Consider the following 25,466-nt stretch of genomic DNA (forward strand, 5'->3'; position numbering starts at 1 on the left):
GGGCCAGAACACAGGGGATTGTTCAACGTACCCTACAAAGAGGCAGGCATAGCTGGGGCCCATGCGGGTGCCCATAGCTACACGTTGAACTTGGAGGAAGTGGGAGGAGTCAAAGGAGAAGTTGTTGAGGGTGAAGGCGTAGGAGAGTGTTAGTAGAGGCAAAACTGGCTGCGCGGGGCTGGGAAGGCAGACAGCTGGAAGGGATGAAATCACTAGCTGGTTAGTTGGTCTAGGGGTATGATTTTCGTTTGGGGTGTAAGAGGTCCTGGGTTCAAATCCTGGACCAGCCCTTGTTTTTGATTGGTATGTGTGTCAAGGATTATGGGGAGAAGACCGGACAATGTGGTTGCGAGGGAAGGATCGATCAGCCATGATAGAAAGCATGTTATCAGGAAGCATCACAGCACGGTTTGGGAACGGCTCCATCCAAGACTGTAAGAAATCGCAGCGAATTGTGGACGCAGCCCAGACCGTCACACAAACCAACCTGCCTTCCATTGAGGAGATATCTTTTTCAGAGGGGGAAAGATTAGAGTGAGACAGGGGAGTGGAGAAGTTGAGGCGGTTGACGTCGCGGCGGCAGTTCTGGATAAAGAGTTCCAGAGCCGGGACTTTATGAGGGGGGTTCCACGAAGGGTTTCGGCCCGAAACGTCGCCTATTTCCTTCGCTCCATAGATGCTGCTGCACCCGCTGAGTTTCCTCAGCAATTTTGTGTGCCTGCCTTCCATTGACTCCATTTATACCTCACGCTGCCTCGGCAAGTACAGCAGCATAATCAAGGACCAGTCGCACCCCGGCCACTCCCTCTTCTCCCCTCTCCCATCGGGCAAGAGGTACAGAAGTGTGAAAACACACACCTCCAGATTCAGGGACAGTTTCTTCCCAGCTGTTATCAGGCAACTGAACCATCCTACCACAACCAGAGAACAGTCCTGAGCTACTATCTACCTCATTGGTGACTCTAAGTGTTATTCCTGTAATTATTTTATCATGTATCTATACACTATAGATGGCTCGATTGTAATCATGTATTGTCTTTCTGCTGATTGGTTGGCACGCAACAAAAGGTTTTCACTGTACCTCAGTACACGTGACAATAAACTAAACTAAAGATGATTGAATGGCAGAATGGTCTAATTCTGCTCCTAGATCTTATGAAAGGACATTCTTGCTATTGAGGGAGTGCAGCGTAGGTTTACAAGGATGGCGGGACTGTCGTATGCTGAGAGAATGGAGCAGCTGGGCTTGCATACTCTGGAGTTTAGAAGGATGAGAGGGTATCTCATTGCAACGTGTAAGATTGTTAAGGGTTTGGACACGCAAGAGGCAGGAAACATGTTCCCGATGTTGGGGGAGTCCAGAACCAGGGGCCACAGTTGAAGAATAAGGAGTAAGCCATTTAGAACGGAGACGAGGAAACACATTTTCTCACAGATAGTGGTGAGTCTGTGGAATTCTCTGCCACAGAAGGTAGTTGAGGCCAGTTCATTGGCTATATTTAAGAGGGAGTTAGATATGGCCCTTGTGCCTAAAGGGATCAGGGGGTATGGAGAGAAGGCAGGTACAGGATACTGAGTTGGATGATCAGCCATTATCATATTGAATGGCGGTGCAGCCTCGAAGGGCCGAATGGCCTACTCCTGCACCTATTTTCTATGTTTCTCTGCCACAGAAGGCAATGGAGGCCTATTCACTGGATGTTTTCAAGAGAGAGTTAATGGGCCTGTCCCACTTAGGCGAGTTTTCAGCGGATTGCCGGCGACTGTCAAGTTGCCGGGAGTCGCCTGAAAAACTGGGAACTGGAACGGCGACTGTCAGAGTGGAACACACACACACACACATCGCTTCCTTCACCAGCCCTCCTTCTCGACCTGAAACGTTGCCTATTTCCTTCGCTCCATAGATGCTGCCTCACCCGCTGAGTTCCTCCAGCACTTTTGTCTACCATCGATTTTCCAGCATCTGCAGTTCCTTGTGAAACAAGCCCACGTGTATAAGATCACTTCCGCCGGAGTCAAGATAGAAACTTTGGGGAGATTGCGAGTTTTAATTTTTTTTAATCTGGGTTTGAAATCTGTGAGAGTTGTTTATGCTGGAATGTTACAGAACATGTTGCAGGCTGGAATATTCACAGTAAGGACTTTGTATTCCCCCAGACAGACCTCATTAATCACAGTTAGATCATTTAATTTTTACCTACCATGCGGCTCTTACTTAAAACCAAGTTTTATTTAAACATACTGTGCCTCAGTCCCGTCTCGGGTTGCCGAATTTCCAGAATAACCCTGGAGTCTCCGGGCATCGAATATTAATCTTTAGAGCCACGTGGGAGACCCACGCGAGAAATCAGAGGGGGTTTTCACATAACATTTCAAGGTTTTCTTAGAATACCTCTGTCTATTAGTTAAAACAATATTGAACCTGGGAAAGGAGGTTGATTGATTACACAACATGTAAAGTTGGGACAGTTCTGTGGCAGCTATCTGATGTAAGGCATGGTACATTATACAGGCAGTGTTGAGGCAACAAGGACATTGGTTTCAGGGGGCGGCTGCAGAATTGTGTTGCTTGCACAGTCTTGGGACTCCAGACCACAGGACAGGCATGACAGACCGAATGGTCTTTTCATAGAACAGCACCGGAACAAGCCCTTCGGCCCACAATGTCTGTGCCGAACACAATGCCGAGAGCAATTCTTAACTGCCTGCACATAATCCATATACCCCCATAGCCACAGAACAGCACAGAGATAGGCCCTTCGGCCCACAATGACTATGCCTGACATGATGCCAAGCCAAACTGATCTCATCTGCTTGCACATGGTCCAAATCCCTCTATTCCCTGCATTCCATGTGCCTATCTAGAAGCCTCTTGAATGCTGCTATCATATCTGCCTCCAACACCACCCCTGTTAATGTATCCCCACCCCGCCCCCCCTTTGTGTAAAACAATTACCCCACACATCTCTGGATGCTTTCAAGAGAGAGCTAGATAGGGCTGTTAAAAATAGCGGAGTCAGGGGATATGGGGAGAAGGCAGGAACGGGGTACTGATTGTGGATGACCAGCCATGATCACATTGAGTGGCGGTGCTGGCTCGAAGGGCAGAATGGCCTACTCCTGCACCTATTGTCTATTGTCTGCCCCTGCTCACCCTCTAGCTCTACCCTCTAGTGTTGGTCATTTCACCCGGGGGGGGGGGGGAGGATGTGACTGTCTATCCATGTATCCATCAGGTCGCTCCTCAATCTGGGGCATTCCTGAGAAAACTATCCAAGACGGTCCAACCTCTCCCTGCAGATAATATTCTCTGAGGGAATTGAATGCAACATCTCCAAGTTTGCGGATGACACTAAGCTGGGGGGCAGTGTTAACTGTGAGGAGGATGCTAGGAGGCTGCAAGGTGACTTGGATAGGTTGGGTGAGTGGGCAAATGCATGGCAGATGCAGTATAATGTGGATAAATGTGAGGTTATTCACTTTGGTGGCAAAAACAGGAAAGTAGACTATTATCTGAATGGTGGCCGATTAGGAAAAGGGGAGATGCAACGAGACCTGGGTGTCATGGTTCACCAGTCATTGAAAGTAGGCATGCAGGTGCAGCAGGCAGTGAAGAAAGCGAATGGTATGTTAGCATTCATAGCAAAAGGATTTGAGTATAAGAGCAGGGAGGGTCTACTGCAGTTGGACAGGGTCTTGGTGAGACCACACCTGGAGTATTGCGTACAGTTTTGCTCTCCTAATCTGAGGAAAGACATTCTTGCCATAGAGGGAGTACAGAGAAGGTTCACCAGACTGATTCCTGGGATGTCAGGACTTTCATATGAAGAAAGACTGGATAGACTCGGCTTGTACTCGCTAGAATTTAGAAGATTGAGGGGGGATCTTATAGAAACTTACAAAATTCTTAAGGGGTTGGACAGGCTAGATGCAGGAAGATTGTTCCCGATGTTGGGGAAGTCCAGAACAAGGAGTCACAGTTTAAGGATACGTCTTTTAGGACCGAGATGAGAAAAACATTTTTCACACAGAGTGGTGAATCTGTGGAATTCTCTGCCACAGAAGGTAGTTGAGGCCAGTTCATTGGCTATATTTAAGAGGGAGTTAGATGTGGCCCTTGTGGCTAAAGGGATCAGGGGGTATGGAGAGAAGGCAGGTACAGGATACTGAGTTGGATGATCAGCCATGATCACATTGAATGGCGGTACAGGCTCGAAGGGCCAAATGGCCTACTCCTGCACCTATTGTCTATGTTTCTGGTTCTATGATCCAAGCATCATTCTGGCAATCTTCCTCCAAACACTTCCAAAGCCTAAACATCCTTCCTGTAATGGGATGACCAGAACTGCACATTATACTCCTGACAAAAGTCCTGTAAAGCTGCATCATGACTGCCTGACCTCCCCCCCCCCCCCCCCCCCCCCCTCACACTTGTCTGATTAAACTCTATCTGCCATTTCTCCACTTGCACCCCTCTCCCCCCACCCCCCCAAAGCTCTTCAGCCTACATCCTTCCCTCCATAGTGTGCAACTTCAATCCTCTTGTGTTGGAAGGAACTGCAGATGCTGTTTTTTTTTTACACAAGGTTCTGGAGTAACTCAGTGGGCCAGGCAGCGAAAATGGGGAGAAGGCAGGAACGGGGTACTGATTGGGGATGATCAGCCATGATCACATTGAATGGCGGTGCTGGCTCGAAGGGCCGAACGGCCTGCTCCTGCACCTATTGTTTATTGTCATCTTTGGTCTGAAGGCAGGTTCCAACCAGAACGTCACCTATTCTTTTTCCCCCAGAGAGGCTGCCTGACCTGCTGAGTTTACTCCAGTACTTTGTGTCCATCTTCTGTACGGGTTCATTGGATGGAAAGGTTTGGAGGGATATGGGTCAAACCCAGGCAAGTAGGGACTAGCTTAGATTGGGCATCATAGCTGGCATGGACAAGTTGGGTCATGGGTCCTTGGACCATGCTGTATGATTCTAAGCCAAGGCTGATCTTCTCCCCTCTTCCTGCCCAATCTCAAGAGCCCACGAGTGTCCAAACATTTACCTGCCATGATCTTGGCCGTGGGCAATAAGGTCATAAGTGATGGAACGTCCTTTAATTCTGAGTCTGTGCCCTCTAGTCCTAGACTCTCCCACTAGTGGAAACATACTCTCCACATCCTCTCTATTCAATCCATAACTGAGAACACACATACACTCTTTGTGGCAGAGATTTGTAAACTTCATTGAAGGCATTCCTACCGTCTTTACGAAGCTGGGCTTGTGTGTGAACCCAGTCCAATTTTGTGGGCTTGACTGCTCTCCAAAATCCCTCAGCAAATTAGTCACTGTCCAGAGCAAACCAGTTGTAAAACATCAGTCTCTCCAGCAGCATCCACGCTACGAGACTGATTAAAATAATTTATTTTCACAAAGTGAGGAACCACACAAGATATGGTAAAACAATATTTTATTCCATTTTGCTTACCAAGATAATTTTCATTGACACTTGAATCATTAGCAAGAATGTGAGTACAAGTTGCAAATGATTAGCCTTTTACCGCTTGCAGGAGTAACTAGTTAAATAAACACTGCATATTTTTCTTTTAATAAATAGAGACCTTAAAAAAGGGTTTTATTTACCAAAGTGAGAGGGGGGGAGGGGAAGGGCGCTTTTAACTACAAATGGTTCAGCAGTGATTCTGGCAAACTTGATGCCACTGGAATTGAATGGAGAAACTAGGGGCCAAACTGTAGCAGTTTGGATATCGTTCCATGGCCTTTGGCTCTGCCTTTCTGGGGCAAACTGGCAACATCGGGTCTGCAGAAGATTCAAATCAACACATCATCATCATCATCACTGAAGAGACTGCGTAATTACGGGGGTGACCTATGCTTGGGGGCAAGGATTCACAGCAGGGCGGCACAATTTAAGAATAAAACTGAGGCAGCATGTCATGAGCCTGCCACATTTCTCCTTATGGAAAGGCAAGCGAGCAGTTGTGTCTCCCAGCTCTGTGTCTGCAATGACCCCAGTATCTATGGAGTTTCAACACTGCTGTCCATTCCAAAACCCCTCCCCATCACATTCCCACTCTCACTGTCATAAAACAGTGAAGGCTACAGCTAACTGATCCTTAGATTGGCGAGAGTAAGTTCCTGCATGGATCGCGACTACTTCAGGAAAAGGTTTAGGTGGCAGGTCGAGCATCGAAGGGGACCTCTGGTAGCACAGCTGCTGGATACAAGACTGGGCTCCTGCCCCATCCCACACCCACCCAAGGAAGTGTCTCAGGTTAAAACAGCGCTTGGGGTTTAGTGATGCGGGGATAGGAGTGGGAGAAGAGTGCAGTGCAACAATTTCAAAGCAAAAAAAATGAATTCTGTGCACAAGATGAAATGAAAGCAATCTCATGGTGGGTGGGACGTTAGTTAGTCACCAAAGTGTCAAAACAGTTATTGCACAAGTATCCAAACTTAAACTCTGGAGATGCCTCAGAGAGGCTTCAGTGACTTGTTGCAGATGAGTGTGGAGTCAAGGTGAAGTGGCTTTAGGTAAGAGAAAGCGTGCAAGGGTTTTTGTTTTGATTGGGCTGTGGAAGGGCATTGCCCGGTGGGGAAGGGAGTGTCAAGTGACCAGTGGGGTGTGCGGGGTTGAAGTTCATGAGACAAAGTCTCCCAGAATGCATCCTAGCACCCTGCACTGCCCCCATGTTAGAGATGTCAGGTCCAGGAGACTGGCAATTAGTGAGGCAGGATCACTGGCAAGCAATAGTCACCACTGATGCTGGAGCTGCCAGCTGTTGCAACTGGGGACATACAACACAGTCAAGCAGGAGAGAAGTTTAATGTTCCCCTGCAGTGACCAATTACACTGCACCACCCAAATCATTCTCACAAACCCACCACCAGCAAGCTAGCTAGCTCTGTGAATTCTGCTCCCATTATTCTATAACCCGTCCCACTGGTAATCAAGGGCAGTCTGTGTTAACCTAATTATCCAGCTACTCTGCATTTATCTAGTGAACTCACCCGGGTGCAACCTTACCAACGAGAGGAAATACTAATGGCGCAGTGGACATACAATGATCTGCAGATGCCAGTTTACAAAAAGAAGGACACACAGAGAGCTGGAGAAACTCAGCGAGTCTGGCAGCATCTGTGGAGAAGATGGATAGGTGACGTTTTGGGTTGGAACGGCATTGTTTGGTGGGGATGGAGGTGTCCAGTTACCAGTGGGGTGGGTCGATGAAACGTCACCTGTCCATGTTCTCCAGAGATGCTGCCTGACCCGCTGAGGTACTCCAGCACGTTGTGTCCACTAATAGCCTGCTGATCCCCGAAGACAAGGGGTTGGCTTGACTGGGAGTCAGAGGACTGTTCACAATGTCAAGCTGCTGGAAACCTGCTCAAGATACTGCAGAAGGAACTTCTAAAGAGCGGGAGGCTCGACCTCCACAGGACATGACCTGCACTGTAAAAACAGATGGCTGTTCAATCTAAGCACAAAGTGACGGATGAAAAAGGCAGGAAAGATAACTACAAAAGTAATTGAACAATCGATGTCCTGAAGCACATTGCAATCAGTGCACTACAGATTAAATGGGAAGCATACTGCACTGAAGTAGCCAATTTGTCCACAGCAGGCTCCTATTAATAAGTGTCCATGATTAATCTGTGTTGGTAGAGGGATACATGATGCTATGTCTCTGACCCGTTGATGCTGGGGATGTCCTGACTTCACACAGCAGAGAGGTGGATTGAAGCTGGAGCCCAAGGATGATAGTGTAGCACAGCTGATAGTGCAACACCTCCCACACACCACCTGTTTTTTTGTGATGACATCTGTGCGAAGAACGAGTTTCTCTGGTGTGCCGAATCCTCCAAAGAGAGCGAGTCGTGCTGCTTATTGTTCTTGTGTCATTTTTGCCATTGAAGGAAGCCTCATGGTAAACCAAACGCTCTCATCCTTCAGCTGTTCAGCGGCCAAGCTGGCTATTGCTTCCTGAGGGCCGGCTCAACTTACAGTCTGGAGCCGAGTGCCAACAATGCACGGCTGGTTGGGGAATAATCCATGGCGTGGCTGGTTAATACACCAGCAGGATAAGACTAACCAGACCATCCTACTGTGTGTGAGATCGACACTGCCAGCCCAGTCCTTGCACAGAACATGAAAGACTGAGACATGATGCTGTTTGTGCAAGACGTTTGAAGACAACTCACTAGAGATAAATCTTTGGCGCGGCAGTAAAAACTGGACTTCATGATTTATCATCTAAAATTCCCTGATGTATTTGCAACCAGAGAGTTTAATATCTCTGATCAGTTAGAGCCAGTTTAACCCCAGAACTGATGCAAACAAGGAAGGACACAGTGCAGGAGTGAATAACATCACCCAAAGAAACAATATGGGGGTGTAGCGTGTCCAGTGCGAGATCTCACACACATTATTTACCTCAGTCTTCTTTTAAATTACATTTGGTGAAACAAGGAACTGCAGACACTGGTTTACACAAAATTTACACAAAGTGCTGGAGTAACTCAGTTGGTCAGGCAGCGTCCTGGAGAAAATGGATTGGTGGCATTTCGGGTCGGGACCCTTCTTGTGCCAGGTTTTTTTAAAGGGTCCCGCAAGAAGATGGCATGAACCGTAATACGAAATCTTCAGAACTTGACCTGGGTAATCTCAAATCCCAAGGCAAAATGGCAGTTCACTATTCTTGGTCGTGTGTATCAGGTCCACCTTACAGAAACGTCACCTATCCATGTTGTCCAGAGACGCTGCCTGACCCGCTGGTTTACTCCAGCATTTTGTGGCCTTTTTAAAAATAAAATCTGGTGACACACGTGACATCTCATTACCCATCTTTTATCTAATTTGTCCAATTTAGCCCTCGTTATTTACAGTAGACCAGTGCAAAGAGGGGTGAATGACAAATTTAAAGAGTGAGAACAAGGGAGAAGTGCGAGGAAAGGAAGTGTTTTTGTGCTGAGCACTTCTGAAGACCACCTGATCTTGTGCCAGAAGCCCAGCCTCACTGTCAACTGGATAGGACAAGGTTGCGCTCCACACCTTCGTTACTCCTCCGAGCCAACATGAGAAACATTGTCGAATGGTGTTTGTGCGTCTGCATCGTGGGTCAATAATGGAAACTATCTTTCAATAAGGCCCTAAAGACAAAAGCAGCACGGGCCTGTCAGAATCTGAGCACAGCGTTCTAACGCATGGGTCTTCTCCAACGTCCAACTAAGCAATCAATGAATAACCTTGGGACTCCGCATTCGGGTGTCAGATCCCCAGTAAACGGTAAGGAGGCAGCGACGGACATCACAAGCCACGATACCAGATCTTCAGAACATGATCGAGGTTATCTCAAATCCCAAGATTCCTGATGGGTGCATCAGCTCCACTGTGTAGGGGCCTGCAATGATCAGAAGGCAGCCAACATAGGCCAGAGACTTCTCACATGAGGCAGCAGAGTCTATTCAAACGATGCACAGCATATCAGTGCCTAGGTTATATTTCCTCAGTACAATTGCTGACAAACCCTCTTCAATTTTTAAAAGTCTATTCACTCTTCATCTTGTGTTGGCCATAACAGTGAGATGCAGCAACACTAAAACAAATTGCAGGACGTTTTGAGGGAGTAAGTAACCTGGACATTATTTTTTACATACAGGATGTAAGGATCTGAAGAGAAAGGTGGGCTTTGGTTCTTTATAGGGGCACAGGTAGCACAGGTTTGGTGAAAGTGGTCGTTGTTTCTGCATTGGATTCAATGTGCTCAAATGCAGCCTTAAGATACAGGATGGATGGATTATGTTTGAACACCCATTTCAGCACCAGTCTGGCTTCTGCCCAGCCCGATCCCGTGCACCGAGCCACACACTGGAGAAGCATCCGCTTCATGGGAAAACATTGAAGTTGACAGACGAAGGCCGGTCGAGGGTCAGACACACTTAAATTTGAGTGTTGGTAGAAAAAAAGACACAAAAACTGCAAAGCCAACACTCTGCTTCTGTCACTTGAGTTGCTTGATTAAATAGTAATCTTTCATTGGGCTTGGTTGTGTTTTGTGTCACACAGGGCTATGCCTCCAGTTTAGATGGCCACGTTTCCATCCAAAGATGGGAACATGGAACTGACTTAGTGCCGTGACGGTCGGTCCACAGCAGCAGGATGCAGACGGACATATTCCACGTGTGCACAAGGCTGTTGGGGCTCGGTTCCCAATCAACGAGTATTTCATCACAAATGATGACTTGAGCACCAAGGTACAGGGCAAGCAACCTTCACAAAGGACGAGGAAACGGGTTTAAACGTCATCCACACAGCCGATGATCATGATACGGAGTTAGGGGACTGGGAAGAAATGACTGCATTCGAATACCAATACTTTTAAAGCAAAGATCACCAACTTTCTCTTCAACGGCCTGACAGCTTCAAATCAACGTTCTTGCGAAGTGTTGGGCTCGGTGCTGTACTGCGTGAGAGGTAAATGGAATTGCAAACTCAAGAGATCATGCATGTACTTGCTCGCAGGTAGAACGCACTCCCTTACCTGCAGCCACAAACCCTGCGCAGAACCAAAACATATTTCTTTTATTTATTTTTTTAAAACAAAGGACAAAGGACTTTGACTGTACTTTGCTGAACAGAACATGGGATGAAGGCAGTGCAGGCAGAAAAAAATATTGGCAGACTCCCCCCTAAATGAGGACGAGATGAAAGTTCATAGATTGCACAGTTAGTTAATACTTTAAATTCAATTTCCAAGTTGAGTCAAACATATGAGTAACAAAATACTCTACTCATTTTTTTACCAATTTCATCCTCGGGAACTAAGTTTTCGTTATGTTTTAAAGTAAGGTTAGGGAGGGGGGGGAGGGGAGGGAGAGGGGAAATAAAGATTGATTAAAGTTATTGCATGAAGTAACAGGAGCCATTAATCTTGAGGAAAGAATGTCCTTGTTATATTAGCAAATTTACTCCAGTGCATCTCAAGTTCAGCTGGTACGACATACTCTGCAGGTCAAATCTCACTGGGCAATGTCAATTATATTTTAATTACAATTTTTTTGAGAAAACAATTGTGAGGGAGACTTATGGAAATAAATGGCTTCTATCTGCAAAAAAACCCACTCAGTATTGAACTTGGTATCACCTGAGTGCAGAGGAAAGCAAAGAGGCAGTATTGGACCCAAGGCCAGGTGGGAAGATCAACACAAAATGCTGGGGAACTCAGCGGGACAGGTGGCATCTCTATACAGGAGGAATGGGTGATGTTTCGGGTCAAGACGGGTCTCCCATTCCTTCTATGCTGCCTGCCGCGCTGTTACCCCAGCGTCTTGTGTCCATCTACCGGGTGGGAGTACCCACTGTATTTGGAGAAAAAAATGCCGACCTACAAACAAAAAAAAACTCCTTTAAACAAAATATCTCAGAGGTTTACATTAACTTTTAGCTGGGCAGAAACGACAGAAGGAGATGGGGGGGAAAAAAAAAGCTCACAGTAATTAAACCAGCAAACGAGTGAATATCACACACACACGCACGCACACACACACACGCACGCACAAGTCCACAGCCTTCATGTTCTGGGCTGTGAAGAGCATTTCATGGACTTTCCCTGTATTCAGTTTCTAAGCATCCCTTGAAGGGCAGCGGTTCAGACAACTATCAAAATGGCGCAACAATACCTGAGACTGCACGACGTGTAGCCAAAAGATAGGCAATTGGAGGCAAGCAATATTTGGCGAGTTGAAACTATATTTCCTTGATGCTCAGAGTAATGGTTCTCAAAGTGGTTTTGACCAAATGGCCAAATGGCTGATTTAAAAAAAAAAAAAAATTATATTTTCCAATCACCTTTCCCTCAGTTCATTTTGCAAAGGACAAAAGAAAAACCAGAAGCATATATTATTCTGCAGAACCCCATCGGAAGGCCGTAGAAAGTTTCCGCCCGAGAAGGTTTAAGGGGCTCAGAAGTTTCAAAGCAATTCTGCTCGGTACCATTGCACATAATCTGCTTGGCAAACGCAGCAGGTGGTCATTTCTTGACAGCTTCTTGATGTATTTAGCATTGAGCAGGGCAGTTGGGCAGATCTCATTCCCTTCAGCGATTCTGCCCCTCTCGTTCCCTGACTTCACTGGGAAAGGGGTGACCTACAGACTGGCTCCGGCTTGATTGAAAAGGTTAGGCAGCTTTACAAGATTACTGGCACACAAAGGCTGGTAGACACAAACATGCAGCCATGGGTAGCATGAAGTCACTCCGTAAAAGCCATGGGTCTGGATGAATTTGCTGTGCCCCCCCGCCTCTTGGTCTTCCAGGTACTGATTCTTTGTTTGCTCTGTCTCTCTGTTAGAAACGCAACACCCAGAATCTCACATCCGCCATCAAATCACCACAAAAGAGAAGTGCAACTTGGTCTCCTGTTTTTGGTTCACGGCTCTTGGCCGGAGAGCTTCATTTTTCAGAACTTTTGCGATGCCTCCGGAAACTCGAGACGTTCTCGTTCAGTGCGCAGATCCGGCGGGAGAATTCCTCGAAGCCCTCGGCATCCAGCTCCCCCAGAACCTGGTCATCGCTTTCCACCGCCACGGCGTGCTCGATGGGAATGCAGAATCCTTCCAGCTGCTCGTCCGAACTGAAGCCGGTGGCTTCCAGACCCATGATCTCCTCGGCCCGCTCCACAGAGCAGAAGACGCCCCCGCCCCCCGCGGGCGGCGCGTAGTCGCACGAATGCGGGCTGCTGGAGCCGCCCGCGGGCAAAGTCACCCCGTTTACCTCAGAGGAGGGCTCAGCCCCGACTGCTGGCGGCTGGGCCGCGCCGCACACCACCCCGTTCTCACCGCTGTGCGCTCCGTTGCCGAGGCTGTTGCACTCCGCCAGGTCCTCTTTGAAGGCTTCATCGGGCACTTCCAGCGTCAAGGTGGTGCGCGCTTTGCGGCTGCCCTTGGGGGGCTCCTCCAGGTTCACCGCGACATTGTAGCTTGGCGGCAGGTCTTCCTCCGAGCTCCAACGAGACTGCCTCCACCCTCTCTCCGGAGAAGGGATGCCACCGCACTGGGCGTGCGTCTCTGAACCAGCAGTCGTAGCGGTTGTTTGTCTCCGCGGTACAGGAATGGCACTGGATAGGGGCCGGTCACTGGCGGGAAAATAAAAACACCAGTTAACTTGCAATGCAAGCTATATAATCCTTAAGCCCCTGTCCCACTGTACGAGGTAATTCAAGAGTTCTCCCGAGTTTCCCCTGATTCCAACTCAGAGAATTACAGTAATGGCTGCTCGTGGGTACCCGGGGCTGTCGTGGACATTTTTCACAATGTTGAAAAATCTTCACGAGTTTACCGCGTTTCCTGGGTACCTGCCTTTAGCGTTACGAGCCGCTAAGAGACGTCCCGAGCTTCAACGTACCTGGTAAGTGCATTATGCGTGCTTACCACGAATCCGATTTATTTTTAAACTCGGGAGAACTCTTGAATTACCTCGTACGTTGGGACAGGGGCTTTAGATAGACACAAAATGCTGGAGTAACTCAGTGGGCCGGCAGCATCTCTGGTGACGTTTTGGTTCAAAACCCTTCTTCAGACTATATAATCCTTATATGCAAGTTGTACAATGGAATGCCAGTTACACGATCCTACAGCCACAAGTTCATATTTTCAGGGTGTCAGGGGTCATAGGGCGAAGGCAGGAGAATGGGGATGAGAGGGAAAGATAGATCAGCCATGATTGAATGGCAGAGTAGACTTGATGGGCCGAAAGGCCAAATTCTGCTCCTACAACTTATGAACTTATATTTTTTATCAAAATAGATGGCATAGATAGGGTGGACAGTCAGAACCTTTTTTCCCCTCCAGGGAAAATATCAAGACTGGAGAGCACAGCTTTCAGGTGAGAGGGAAAAAGTTTAAAGGAGGGGTGCAGGGCAATATATTTAAGAGGGTGCTGGGTGCCAGGGATGGTGGTACAGATGCGATAGTGGCATTTAAGAGGCTTTTAGATAGGAGCATGCAGGGAATGGAGGGATATGGATCATATGCATGCAGATGAGATTAGCTTATCTTGGCCTCATGTCGCACCCTGGACCCCTCTCTCCCATCAGGCAAAACGTAGAGAAGTGTGAAAAAGCACACCTCCAGATTCAGGGACAGTTTCTTCCCAGCTGTTATCAGGCAACAGAATGATCCTACCACAACCAGAGAGCAGCGGTGACCTTCGGACTACCCTTGATCAGACTTTGCTGGCTTCACTAAAAGTTATTCCCTGTACACAGTATGGCTCGTTTGTAATCATGTCTTGTCTTTCTGCCGATTGGATAGCACGCAACAAAAGCTTTTCCACTGTACATCGGTCGGTACACGTGCCAACAAACTAAACTGAAATAACTCAAATAGATTGAAATGCTCAGCATTGACAATGGATGCTGCGGGCCGAAAGACCTGTTCTTATGCTGTTACTGTTCACTGTAACACATTCATTTGAAAGTTAAAGAGGACACATGAGAGAGACCAGGACTACAGGGAAAATAGCTGGGGGAATGAGACTAATTGGAACGTTTCCAGAGCTGCACAGAATTGATGGCAAGAATAGCTGCTTTCTATGTAGTAAATAAACATGAAAATAAGAATCTTAGAGAAATTAATCGAGTACAAGCCGCCAAACTACTGGCTCTAATGACTTACATCCGAGTATCTTAAGTGCTTCTTCTGGGATAATAAAGCCTTTTGTTTTGTTCTTTGCCTTCCCTAGATTCTAGTATGATCCCCAAGGATTATATGTTCAAAAAAAAATCCCTTACAAACTTTAGAGTTATTATTTTTGGCAACATTGTAATCCTCTTCTTTCAATGTAATAATACCTTTTAATTTTCTGGATGACCACAAAGTGTAAGGAAATAAGGTTAATAAAAGTCTTCTGTGTAAGCAGTGACCCAGAATCCACAAAATGCTGGAGTAACTCAGCAGGTCAGCTCCCCTCTGGAGAACATAGATAGGTGATGTGTCAGGTCGGGGACGTTCTTTAGATTGTGGTGGGGGCGGGAGGGCTGGAGGAGAGGAAGGGCAGGACAAAGCCTAGTAAGTAATATTGCAGGAAGGAACTGCAGATGCTGGCTTATACTGAAGATTTACACACATAAAATGCAGGAGTAACTCAGTGGGTCAGGCTGCAACTCTGGAGAAAAGGAATAAGTGACGTTTTGGGTGGGAATCATTCTTTGGACTCTCCAGACAACTAAGTCTGAAGAAGTGTTCCGACCCTAAACGTCACCTATTCCTTTTCTCCACAGATGCTGCCTGACATGCTGAGTTACTCCAGCACTTTGTGCCTATCATTGATAACCAACATCTGCAGTTCCTTGTTTCTGCCAACATTGACTTGGAGTTGCATTAAGGGGGGAGGGGAGGGGGAGAACAACGGAGGAGCCGGCGGGGGGTACTTTGTGACTGTCTGAGCCGTGTATGTGGCGACTGTTTGCATACCTTGGGTGGGCAAGCAAAGAATTTCACTGTGACAAAGTATTCCATTCCAAAGTAAAGCATTGCATTCGAACCTCAAGTTCATTTTGTATAACATTTGATTCAGCATGGAAACAGGTCCTGTGGCTTTATCGAGTCCATGCTGATCATCAACTAGCTGTTCAACACTAGCTCTATGTCATCACACTTTCTCATCCATTCCTTACACGTTTAGGAAGGACATTCTTGCTATTGAGGGAGTGCAGCCTAGGTTTACAAGGTTAATTCCCGGGATGGTGGGACTGTCATATGCTGAGAGAATGGAGCGGCTGGGGTTGTATACTCTGGAGTTTAGAAGGATGAGAGGATATCTTATTGAAACATATTAGGTTATTAAGGGTTTGGACACGCTAGAGGCAGGAAGCATGTTCCTGATGTTGGGGGATTCCAGAACCAGAGGCCACACTTTAAGAATAAGGGGTAAGCCATTTAGAATGGAGACGAGGAAACACTTTTTCACACAGAGTTGTGAGTCTGTGGAATTCTCTGCCTCAGAGAATTGGAGGCCGGTTCTCTGGATACTTTCAAGAGAGAGCTAGATAGGGCTCTTAAAGATATGGGGATAAGGGGAGAAGGCAGGAACGGATTACTGATTGGGGATGATCAGCCATGATCACATTGAATGACGGTGCTGGCTTGAAGGGCCAAATGGCCTACTCCTGCACCTATTGTCTACAAATACAGCATGGAAACGGACCCTTTGGCCAACCGAGTCCATGTCGACCATTATCCTACTTTCCCAACATATTTGGAACAATTTACAGAGGGCTATTAACACACAAACCCACACGTCTGTGGGAGGAAACTGGTGCACTGGGAGGAAACCTCATGTGAAGGCAGAAACAAAGAATTGCAGATGCTGGTTTATACCAATAATAAGCACAAAGTGCTGGAGTAACTCAGCGGGTCATGCAAAACCTCTAGAGTGAAAAGGATGGGTGACGTTTCGGGTCGGGATCCTTCTTCAGACCATATGTGAAGGCAGGTACTGTGTGTAACTGGAGCTGGCTGGCTTCACCAAACCGCAAGCATTCAGATTATGAACCAAAGCTCACTCTTAGCCAAGATCTCGGCTCCTCCCAATGTCCGAGAAAAAGTGTGAAGGGGGTCCTGGCCCAAAATGTTATCTGTCCATACTCTCCATTGATGCTGCCTGGCCTGCTGTGTTGCTCCAGCACTTTATGTTTCCAGCATCTGAAGTCTTGATGTTCTTAACACTTTGAGCTTGTCCTACAATGATTCTTCAAATAATGCTATTTGACTAGTGGCAGTAATTTTCAATTGATATTTTTTTATATACTTGGGGAACGGTTTTCTCTTCCAATGGATATGTTTAAAACAAGGACTCCACATAAAATTGAACCATGCTGGCTCATAAGGTCTTTACTCAAATATTTGGCATCATTTATGTTCACATAATCTTTGGAAACGGGGTCTGACAGAGACTGTGTTGTTTTAGTTTCTTGTTCAGTTGTCTTCATCACTCCTCAAAATTATGACACAAAACCTCATTTTTAATATAAATATATAAACCACCCACACACAGACTGGACAAACCAAAATCAATACTTCTAACTGATCAAATGTCTTCCCATAAATCACAAGTTAACCAGAATCAGATGAAGTCACATCAGTCTTACTTTGAGAGAATAACAAGAAAGTCTATAGCATTGACACAATGGGTTAAAATCTATTGAAAGGATGGGGGGGGGGAAGAAAGCATCTTCACATAGAGCGGCACAACTTGCAGTCATACAGCATGGAACCAGGCCCTTTGGCCCAACTTGTCCATACTGACCAAGTTGCAACATCTAAGCAAGTCCCACTTGCCTGTGTTTGCTCCGTATTGCTCTCAACCTTTTTCATGTATGTGGATAAGATAAGCTTAGAGTGTTATGGGCAGGTGGGACGAGTGTAGATGGGGCATGTTGGTCGGTGTGGGCAAGTTGGGTCGAAAGGCCTGTTTCCATGCAGCATGACTATATGACTATCAGCTGTAACTCAGCGGGACAAGGCAGCATTTCTGGAGAGAAGCAATGGGTGACGTTTCGGGTCGAGTCCCTCCTTCAGATCCAAAACATCACCCATTCCTTCTCTCCAGAAATGCTGCCTGTCCTGCTGAGTTATTCCAGCTTTTTTGTGTCTATCTTTGGTTTAAACCAGCATCTGTAGTTCCTTCTACACATGACTCAAAGGGAAACAAGCCCCACCTATAAGTAACCTCCCCCCATAACTAAAGTCCTCTCATCCAGGTGATCTGCTCCGCTCTCTGCAATCACACAATAAGGGGACTACATTATTACATTGGCCATTTATGTCAAACCTTTATGGTATCTGACCTAATACAGTTATTTGACCAATATAGGCCAATCCTCCACCGTGGCCTACCTCAATGTTACTTAAGTAATGGAAGCAATAAACACAAATATTATCTTGTCTCAAAATTCAAATCAGGTCTCAAAGGAAAAACTTACCGATGTAATGGGATTGAAAGGCACTTTAGAGATAAACCCAAGCAACATGCTCAAGTTGGATTAATTAAGATTTATTAATCCTACAGTTAAAACTACAATTTACAGCTTGAGTTAATCGAAAGCAGAATATGTCTATATTGTAGGAAGGTGCCTATTGTTCCTATCTGTGAGAAACCTATGCAAAATTAATTGTTTTAGCCTTGCTGTTCACAAATATTAATGATTGGGGAGAAACAAGGGACTGCAGATGCTAGTTATTACCAAAAAGAGACACAAAATGCTGAAGTAACTCAGCAGGTCATGCAGCATCCATGGAGAACATGAATAGATTATGTATCAGGTCGAAACCCTTCTTCAGAATGATGAAGAACCCTGAAGAAGGGTTTTGACCCAGAACGCCACCTATCTATGTTCTCCGGAGTGGTTGCCTAATCCACTGAGTTTCTCTAGCATCTTGTGTCTTTCTTCAGCAATGATTAGGAAGCGGCTTAACGATGCAGAGCTGTACGCACATTTTTTGAGGATGTGACAAGTAAAATGGATGAAGGGGAGCCAGTGGATGTAGTGTATCTAGACTTTCAGAAAGCCTTTGATAAGGTCCCGCACGGGAGACTGGTGACTAAAATTAGAGCACATGGTATTGGGGGTAGGGTGTTGACATGGATAGAACATTGGTTGGCAGACCGGAAGCAAAGAGTAGGAGTGAACGGGTCCTTTTCAGAATGGCAGGCAGTGGCGAGTGGAGTGCCGCAAGGCTCAGTGTTGGGGCCGCAACTGTTTACCATATATATTAATGATTTGGAAGAGGGAATTAGGAGCAACACTAGCATGTTTGCGGAAGACACAAAGCTGGGTGGCAGTGTGAACTGTGAAGAGGATGGTAGGAGGTTGCAGGGTGATCTGGAAAGGTTGAGTGAGTGGGCAGATACGTGGCAGATGCAGTATAATGTGGATAAATGTGAGGTTATCCACTTTGGCAGCAAAAACAAGGGGGCAGATTATTATCTCAATGGGGTTCGGTTAGGTACGGGTGAGGTACAGCGAGACCTGGGCGTCCTTGTACACAGGTCACTGAAAGTTGGCTTGCAGGTACAGCAGGCAGTGAAGAAAGCTAATGGAATGTTGGCCTTCATAACAAGAGGATTTCAGTATAGGAGTAAAGAGGTTCTTCTGCAGTTGTATAGAGCTCTGGTGAGACCACATCTGGAGTATTGTGTACAGTTTTGGTCTCCTAATTTGAGGAAGGACATCCTTGTGATTGAGGCAGTGCAGCGTAGGTTCACGAGATTGATCCCTGGGATGGCGGGACTGTCATATGAGGAAAGATTCACTGGAGTTTAGAAGGATGAGGGGTTATCTTATAGAAACATATAAAATTATAAAAGGACTGGACAAGCTAGATGCAGGAAAAATGTTCCCAATGTTGGGCGAGTCCAGAACCAGGGGCCACAGTCTTAGAATAAAGGGGAGGTCATTTAAGACCGAGGTGAGAAAAAACTTTTTCTCCCAGAGAGTTGTGAATTTGTGGAATTCCCTGCCACAGAGGGCAGTGGAGGCCAAATCACTGGATGGATTTAAGAGAGAGTTAGATAGAGCTCTAGGGGCTAGTGGAGTCAAGGGATATGGGGAGTAGGCATATTGTAGGTATATTGTAGGGAGTAGGTTATTGATAGGGGACGATCAGCCATGATCACAATGAATGGCGGTGCTGGCTCGAAGGGCCGAATGGCCTCCTCCTGCACCTATTTTCTATGTTTCTATGTTTCTAAAGTCCAAGTTCAAAAGACGCAACTCTTTTTATGGAAATTGAGTTTACACTGAGCAAGAACAGGTAAATGTATAGAGGAAATGTTTCCACAGTGAGCTCTGCATAGACTAGCACATGAGGCTAGGTGTTTGAGTCCCACCCCTTCCCCGTCCCGATCACACTTCACCACCGTCCCTTCTTCGATCCCCTCCTTAACGCCCATCACCGAGTCACACTGCTTTACATTTTATTCCTCCTCCTTAGACTTTAGAGATACAGTGTGGAAATCGGCCCTTCGGCCCACCGAGCAGTGATCACACTGTACACGAGCATTATCCTACACACTGGGGATAATTTACAATTTTACCAAAGCCTATCAACCTACAAACCTATATGTCGTTGAAGGAAACCGGAGCACCAGGAGAAAACCCACGCAGTCACAGGGAGAACGTACAAACTCAATATGGACAGCACCTGTAGTCAGGATCGAACCCTGGTCTCTGACACTGTAAAGCAGTAACTCTACCGCCGTACCTCTTTCCTTACCTGACGCCCTTTTGTCACCTTTTCACCTCTAGCCTTTGTCACCATCTCCACCCATCTGCCAATCAAACCCCCCCTGAAATGTATCCACCCATCACTCGCCAAGCTTTGTCCCACCCCCACCTCTCTTTTCCAGCTCTCTCTCTCCCATATTCCAGTCGGTCCGAAGAAAGGCCCCGACCCAAAAAGTCGCCTCCCTCCGCAGATGCTGACTGCCCTGCCGAGTTCCTCCAGCAATTTGTATTTTGCTGTTTTTAACTCCCACTCTGACTTAGACATAAAATGCTGGAGTCACTCAGTGGGACGGGCAGCATCTCTGGATAGAAGGAATGGGTGACCTTTTGGGTCGAGACCCTTCTATCCAGAGATGCTGCCTGTCCCGCTTAGCCCAGCATTTTGTGCCTATTTTTGGTGTAAACCAGCATCTGTAATTCTTTTCCCTTTTGACTTGAGTGTTTAGTGCCGAACATTGCAGGGAAAGGAGTACCAGCTTTTGATGAGCTGTGAAATCAGTTCCATGTTCATTATTCTTTCAGATGAGCACAACTAATCCCAGGGCAAATTGTAAAGCAGATTTACCACTCTATTCGCATTACTCAAACCAATTATCTGGTCATTATTATCCTGATTTCCACAAATCGCTGCAGCATTTTCCACATTAAAGCGGTAACATTGATTCAACAAGTACTTTAGCTTTAAGTGTTTTGCAATGTTCTTAAGTTGTGAAAGGCTCTGTAGACATTCTGCCAGGCTTATGTAACTGAGCAGGAAGCTTTTTTTCTCTAATTGTGCACAGCAAGGTCTGATTACGGGCACCAAGTGGCCAATGAATTTGCCTCCAGAACAGTCAAAGAACTTCAAAGTTGTAGAAGGTATGTAAACGGTTTGAGATATGTGATAAAGTGCCACATCAAGGCAAGGCTTTTGACACCGTGTCATATAGTTTTCAAACCTGCATCTGGTGCTGCTTCTACCTATTTAAACAAATATTTATAGAAGAGGCTGACACAGTGGGGAATGCATTATTAGAATGATGTATTGTGCACTTAATAATGTGGTCTGCACAAAAGTATGCTCTGTTGTCATTTGTATGTTGTTAGTAAAAGATTAACATATCCTCAGAGAAGACAGCAGATATGTGGACACGGGAAGCAAAGAATGAGGGAAAAGTTGGTTAGTTTCTTGTCCTGGTCTCAGACACAGAGGAACTGGGGTTCCTGGAAATGCTATGGAAAGAGCTACCTTAGCCAGAGGGTGGTGAATCTGTGGAATTCATTGCCACAGGCAGCTGTGGAGGCCAAGTCACTGGGTATTTTTTTAAGTGGAGATTTGCATTTTCTTGATTAATAAGGGCGTCAAAGGTTATGGGCGAAGGCGGAGAGGGAGAAAGAGAAGATAAGGGGAAAATGAAAAATTTAAAGAGCACCTGAATGTGTAAAATAGAAGCAACAAAGTGCTGGAGAACTCAGCGGGTTAGGTAGCATCAGAGGTGAACATCAATAGGTGACATTTCGGGTCAGGACCCTTCTTAAAACTGGGAGGAAAACTTCTTCAAAATAAGCATCTCTTGAGGAGATTTTTAGTGGAGCTGCCTCGCCAACATGTCTGTCTGTCTGTCCTTTCTTCTTTTTGTTATTTTTAGTCTGTGTTAAAAAATGTTTTAGTGTTCCTTGGTTTGTTTTACGTGAGGGGTTGGGGGAAACTTTTTTTTCAATCTCTTACCTCGACGAAGATGCGATTTTTTCCCATGTCGTATCTCCATCCGCACTGCGGCCTAACATTGTGGAGTTGGCAGCCTTTCCTGGAGACCGACAGCGCTCCAAGCCGCGGGACTTTAACATCACGGAGCTTGCGAACCCTTTGCTGGGGATCGAAGCTCCAACCGCGGGCCCTGTGGACTTTAACATCGTGAAGCCTGCGGTCTCTGGTAAAAAGAAGCTGGCTCGGGAGCTCCATGCTGCGGAGAGGTTCAACCACCCCGACGCTGGAGTTTCGATCACCCCGACAGGGGCTTCGATCGCCCCGACAGCGGATGGATTGACTGCCCCGAACGTGGGAGAATAAGAGGAAGAAGATTGAACTTTATTGCCTTCCATCACAGTGAGGAATGTGAAATCCACTGCAATGTTAACTTTTATGTGGTTGTGATTCTTGTTGCTTTTCACTTAGTATGGCTGTATGGTAACTCAAATTTCACCGTACCTTAACTGGTACATGCGACAATAAACTGACCTTGAAACCGTGAAAAAGTTGAAACAAGGAACTGCAGATGTTGGTTTACTAAAGACACAAAGTGCTGGAGTAACTCAGCGGGTTAGGCAGCATCCCTGGTCCCGACCTGAAAGTCACCGGTCCATGTTATCGAGGTTGATCATCTTCTCTCCTTATTTGACACCTTTGTCTTCTTTTCTATTCTAGCCTTTGTCGCTTTGCCAATCAAACCACTTTTCAGAAAGGTCCCAACCCAAAATGTCGCCGATCTATGTTCTCCAGAAATGCTGCCTGACCCTCCGAGTTACTCCAGCAATGTGTCTTTTTTTATAAACCGGCATCTGCAGTTAATTGTTTCTGCAGCCTTCTCACTTGTATCCATTGCCAGACTTTGTCCTGTCCCTGCCTCTCTTTTAAAGCATTCTCCTCCCAACAAATATCAACTTCTTCAAAACTGAAGAAGGGTCTCGACCCGAAACATCACCCAATCCTTCTCTCCAGAGATGCTGCCTGTCCCTCTGAGTTACTCCAGCATTTTGTGTCTACCTTCGATTAAAAAACCAGCATCTGCATTTTTTCCCGACACAGTGTGAAGAAGAGTCATGACCCAAAACATAGCCTATCCATGAGCTCCAGAGATGTTGCCTGACCCGCTGAGTTACTCCAGCACTGTGTGTTTGGCACATTGACGGAATGATCATTTACTGATTCTCCAATTTTTCGCTTCGTTTCACACAGCGTTTTATGTTACAGACGCCAATCTGATTCCAAGATCAGCTCGAAGCGGATCCAACAGAATAAAATACAGAGGCTGGATACATACCATCTCACCATTAGCCCTTGCTCCATGAAGCTTTTCAGGTTAGGTAGTGTCTGTCGGAGATCTGGCGTGGACATGCCATGCTGGTATCTCAGCTACAAATACAAACAAAAGGTTTCATGTTTCCTTACAGTTAATATTTTCAGACACTGCACAGAATTAGCTTTTGTCAAATAAGAGAATTTTACAGGGTGCAATAATAACAGGTTTTACATCTATACACTACCAAAGACAGCATCTCTGGAGAAAAGGAATAGGTAACGTTTTCATCTGAGACAATAGACAATAGGTGCAGGAGTAGGTCATTTGGCCCATCGAGCCAGCACCGCCATTCAATGTGATCATGGCTGATCATCCCCAATCAGTACCCCGTTCCTGCCTTCTCCCCATATCCCCTGACTCCGCTATCTTTAAGAGCCCTATCTAGCTCTCTCTTGAAAGTATCAAGAGAACCAGCCTCCACTGCCCTCTGAGGCAGAGAATTCCACAGACTCACAACTCTCTGTGAGAAAAAGTGTTTCCTCGTCTCCGTTCTAAATGGCTTACCCCTTATTCTTAAACTGTGGCCTGAAGACAGCTTCCACTTTTAACCACTAGACTGAAGAAGCAATTGACCTGAAACGTCACCTCTTCCTTTTCTCCAGAGATGATGCCTGACCCGCTGTTACTCCAGCACTTTGTGTGTATCTTCACTTCAAGTCCAACTGTTTTAGTTTTACAAGGGGCTAGTTTAATTGAGTTTTAGTTTATTATTATAAACCTGCACTAAGGTACAGTGAAAAGCTGCTTTGTTGCAAAAAGACTATACATGATTACAATCCAGCTGACTAGTGTACAAACACAGGATGAAGGGAATAACGTTTAGTGCAAGATAATGTTAAATTAAATTAAAGATAATCCAAAAGTCTCCAATGTAACAGTAATGCAACCATTGTGCCAGATGGTATAAAAAGGTCAGAGGAAGCTCCACGCAAAGGGTGGTGGGCGTATGGAATGAGCTGCCTGATGAGTTCGTGGAGGCGTTTAAGAAGCAATTAGACAGCGACGTGGATAGGACTGGTTTGGAGGGATATGGGCCAAATGCATTGAAGTGGGACGTGTAGATGGGACACGTTGGTCAATTATGGTGAGTTGGGCCGAAGTCCCGTTTCCATGCTGTTGGCCTCTAAGGCCCAAGCACACTTCTGTAAACTTCCACTCAGATTTGACCATCTGTAACTGGCTCTGGACTGCCTGACCGGCAGACCTTAAGTCGGTTAGAATTGGCCATAACGTTCCCTCCACCCTGATCCGCAACACTGGTGCTCCTCAGGGTTGCGTGCCCAGTCCGCGTACCCCCCCGTCACCCACAACAGTGTGGCCAAGCACGGTGTCTACCTGATCTTCAAGCACGCCGATGTCACCACTGTTTATGGCCGGATCAACAATAACAATGGGACGGAGCACAGGAAATAAATTGGAACCTTGCGTCAAGGTGTCGGAACAACAACCTAGCCCTCAACGTCAGTCAGCAAGAAGTGGAAACAAGGAACTGCAGAAGCTGGTTTACAAAAAGAGGCAAAATGCTGGGGGATGGCAATATGCCAACTTGGTTGACATGCACAAGTAGGGATGAAGGCCCCGTTTCCGTACGGCATAGCTCTGTGACTCCACATTGAAGGCTTCCTTTTAACTGTTCTAACTTGCAAAACAAAATAAACTGGACACCAATGTGAGCACAAACAACAAGGCGATATCAGCAAGGCAGCCGAGTGTTAATGCAGGAGAATATTTCTATATTCACAGCATGGGACGGCTGAGAAGACAGAAAGAGACATCAAATGAAAGCAAGTGGAAAACCTAACCTATTACTAACAGCTGTGCCTTCAGCTGTCAAATTCAAGGCCCTCCCTCAACTTCACCATCTACCTTCTACTCTCCTCTTTAAAGAGCTTCTTAAGCCTACCTCTGAGAGCAAGCTTAGAGACAGCTGTTGTAAACTCCACGGTTCACTGACACTTTTTAAGTCTGATATTTACTCTTGCGATGAACCTTGACGCTGTCAAGCCTTTTAAGATTGCCTAACTGCAACTGCAAGAGCTTCATGGAGCAAGTGCAACCAAAGACACAGTTCCATGATTCTACTTGGAAGCACCCAGGAACGAAGATTACAGAGAGTAGACAT

General features: G+C 46.3%; 1 protein-coding gene across 1 annotated transcript in view; it reads right to left on the reverse strand.

Moving 5' to 3' along the window:
- Nucleotides 1-5,434: 5,434 nt before the first annotated feature.
- Nucleotides 5,435-25,466, reverse strand: part of uvrag (UV radiation resistance associated) — a 270,572-nt gene continuing 250,540 nt past the window's right edge. Inside the window, exons 12-13 of the mRNA XM_033022153.1 lie at nt 23,306-23,397; nt 5,435-13,133 (exon numbers count right to left, since the gene is read on the reverse strand). Of these exons, the coding sequence (XP_032878044.1) occupies nt 12,452-13,133; nt 23,306-23,397 (774 nt within the window). The 3' untranslated portion in view covers nt 5,435-12,451. The remainder of the gene's footprint in view (nt 13,134-23,305; nt 23,398-25,466) is intronic.

The sequence above is a fragment of the Amblyraja radiata genome, chromosome 6, assembly GCF_010909765.2.
Source record: "Amblyraja radiata isolate CabotCenter1 chromosome 6, sAmbRad1.1.pri, whole genome shotgun sequence".
Classification (NCBI taxonomy): Eukaryota; Metazoa; Chordata; class Chondrichthyes; order Rajiformes; family Rajidae; genus Amblyraja; species Amblyraja radiata.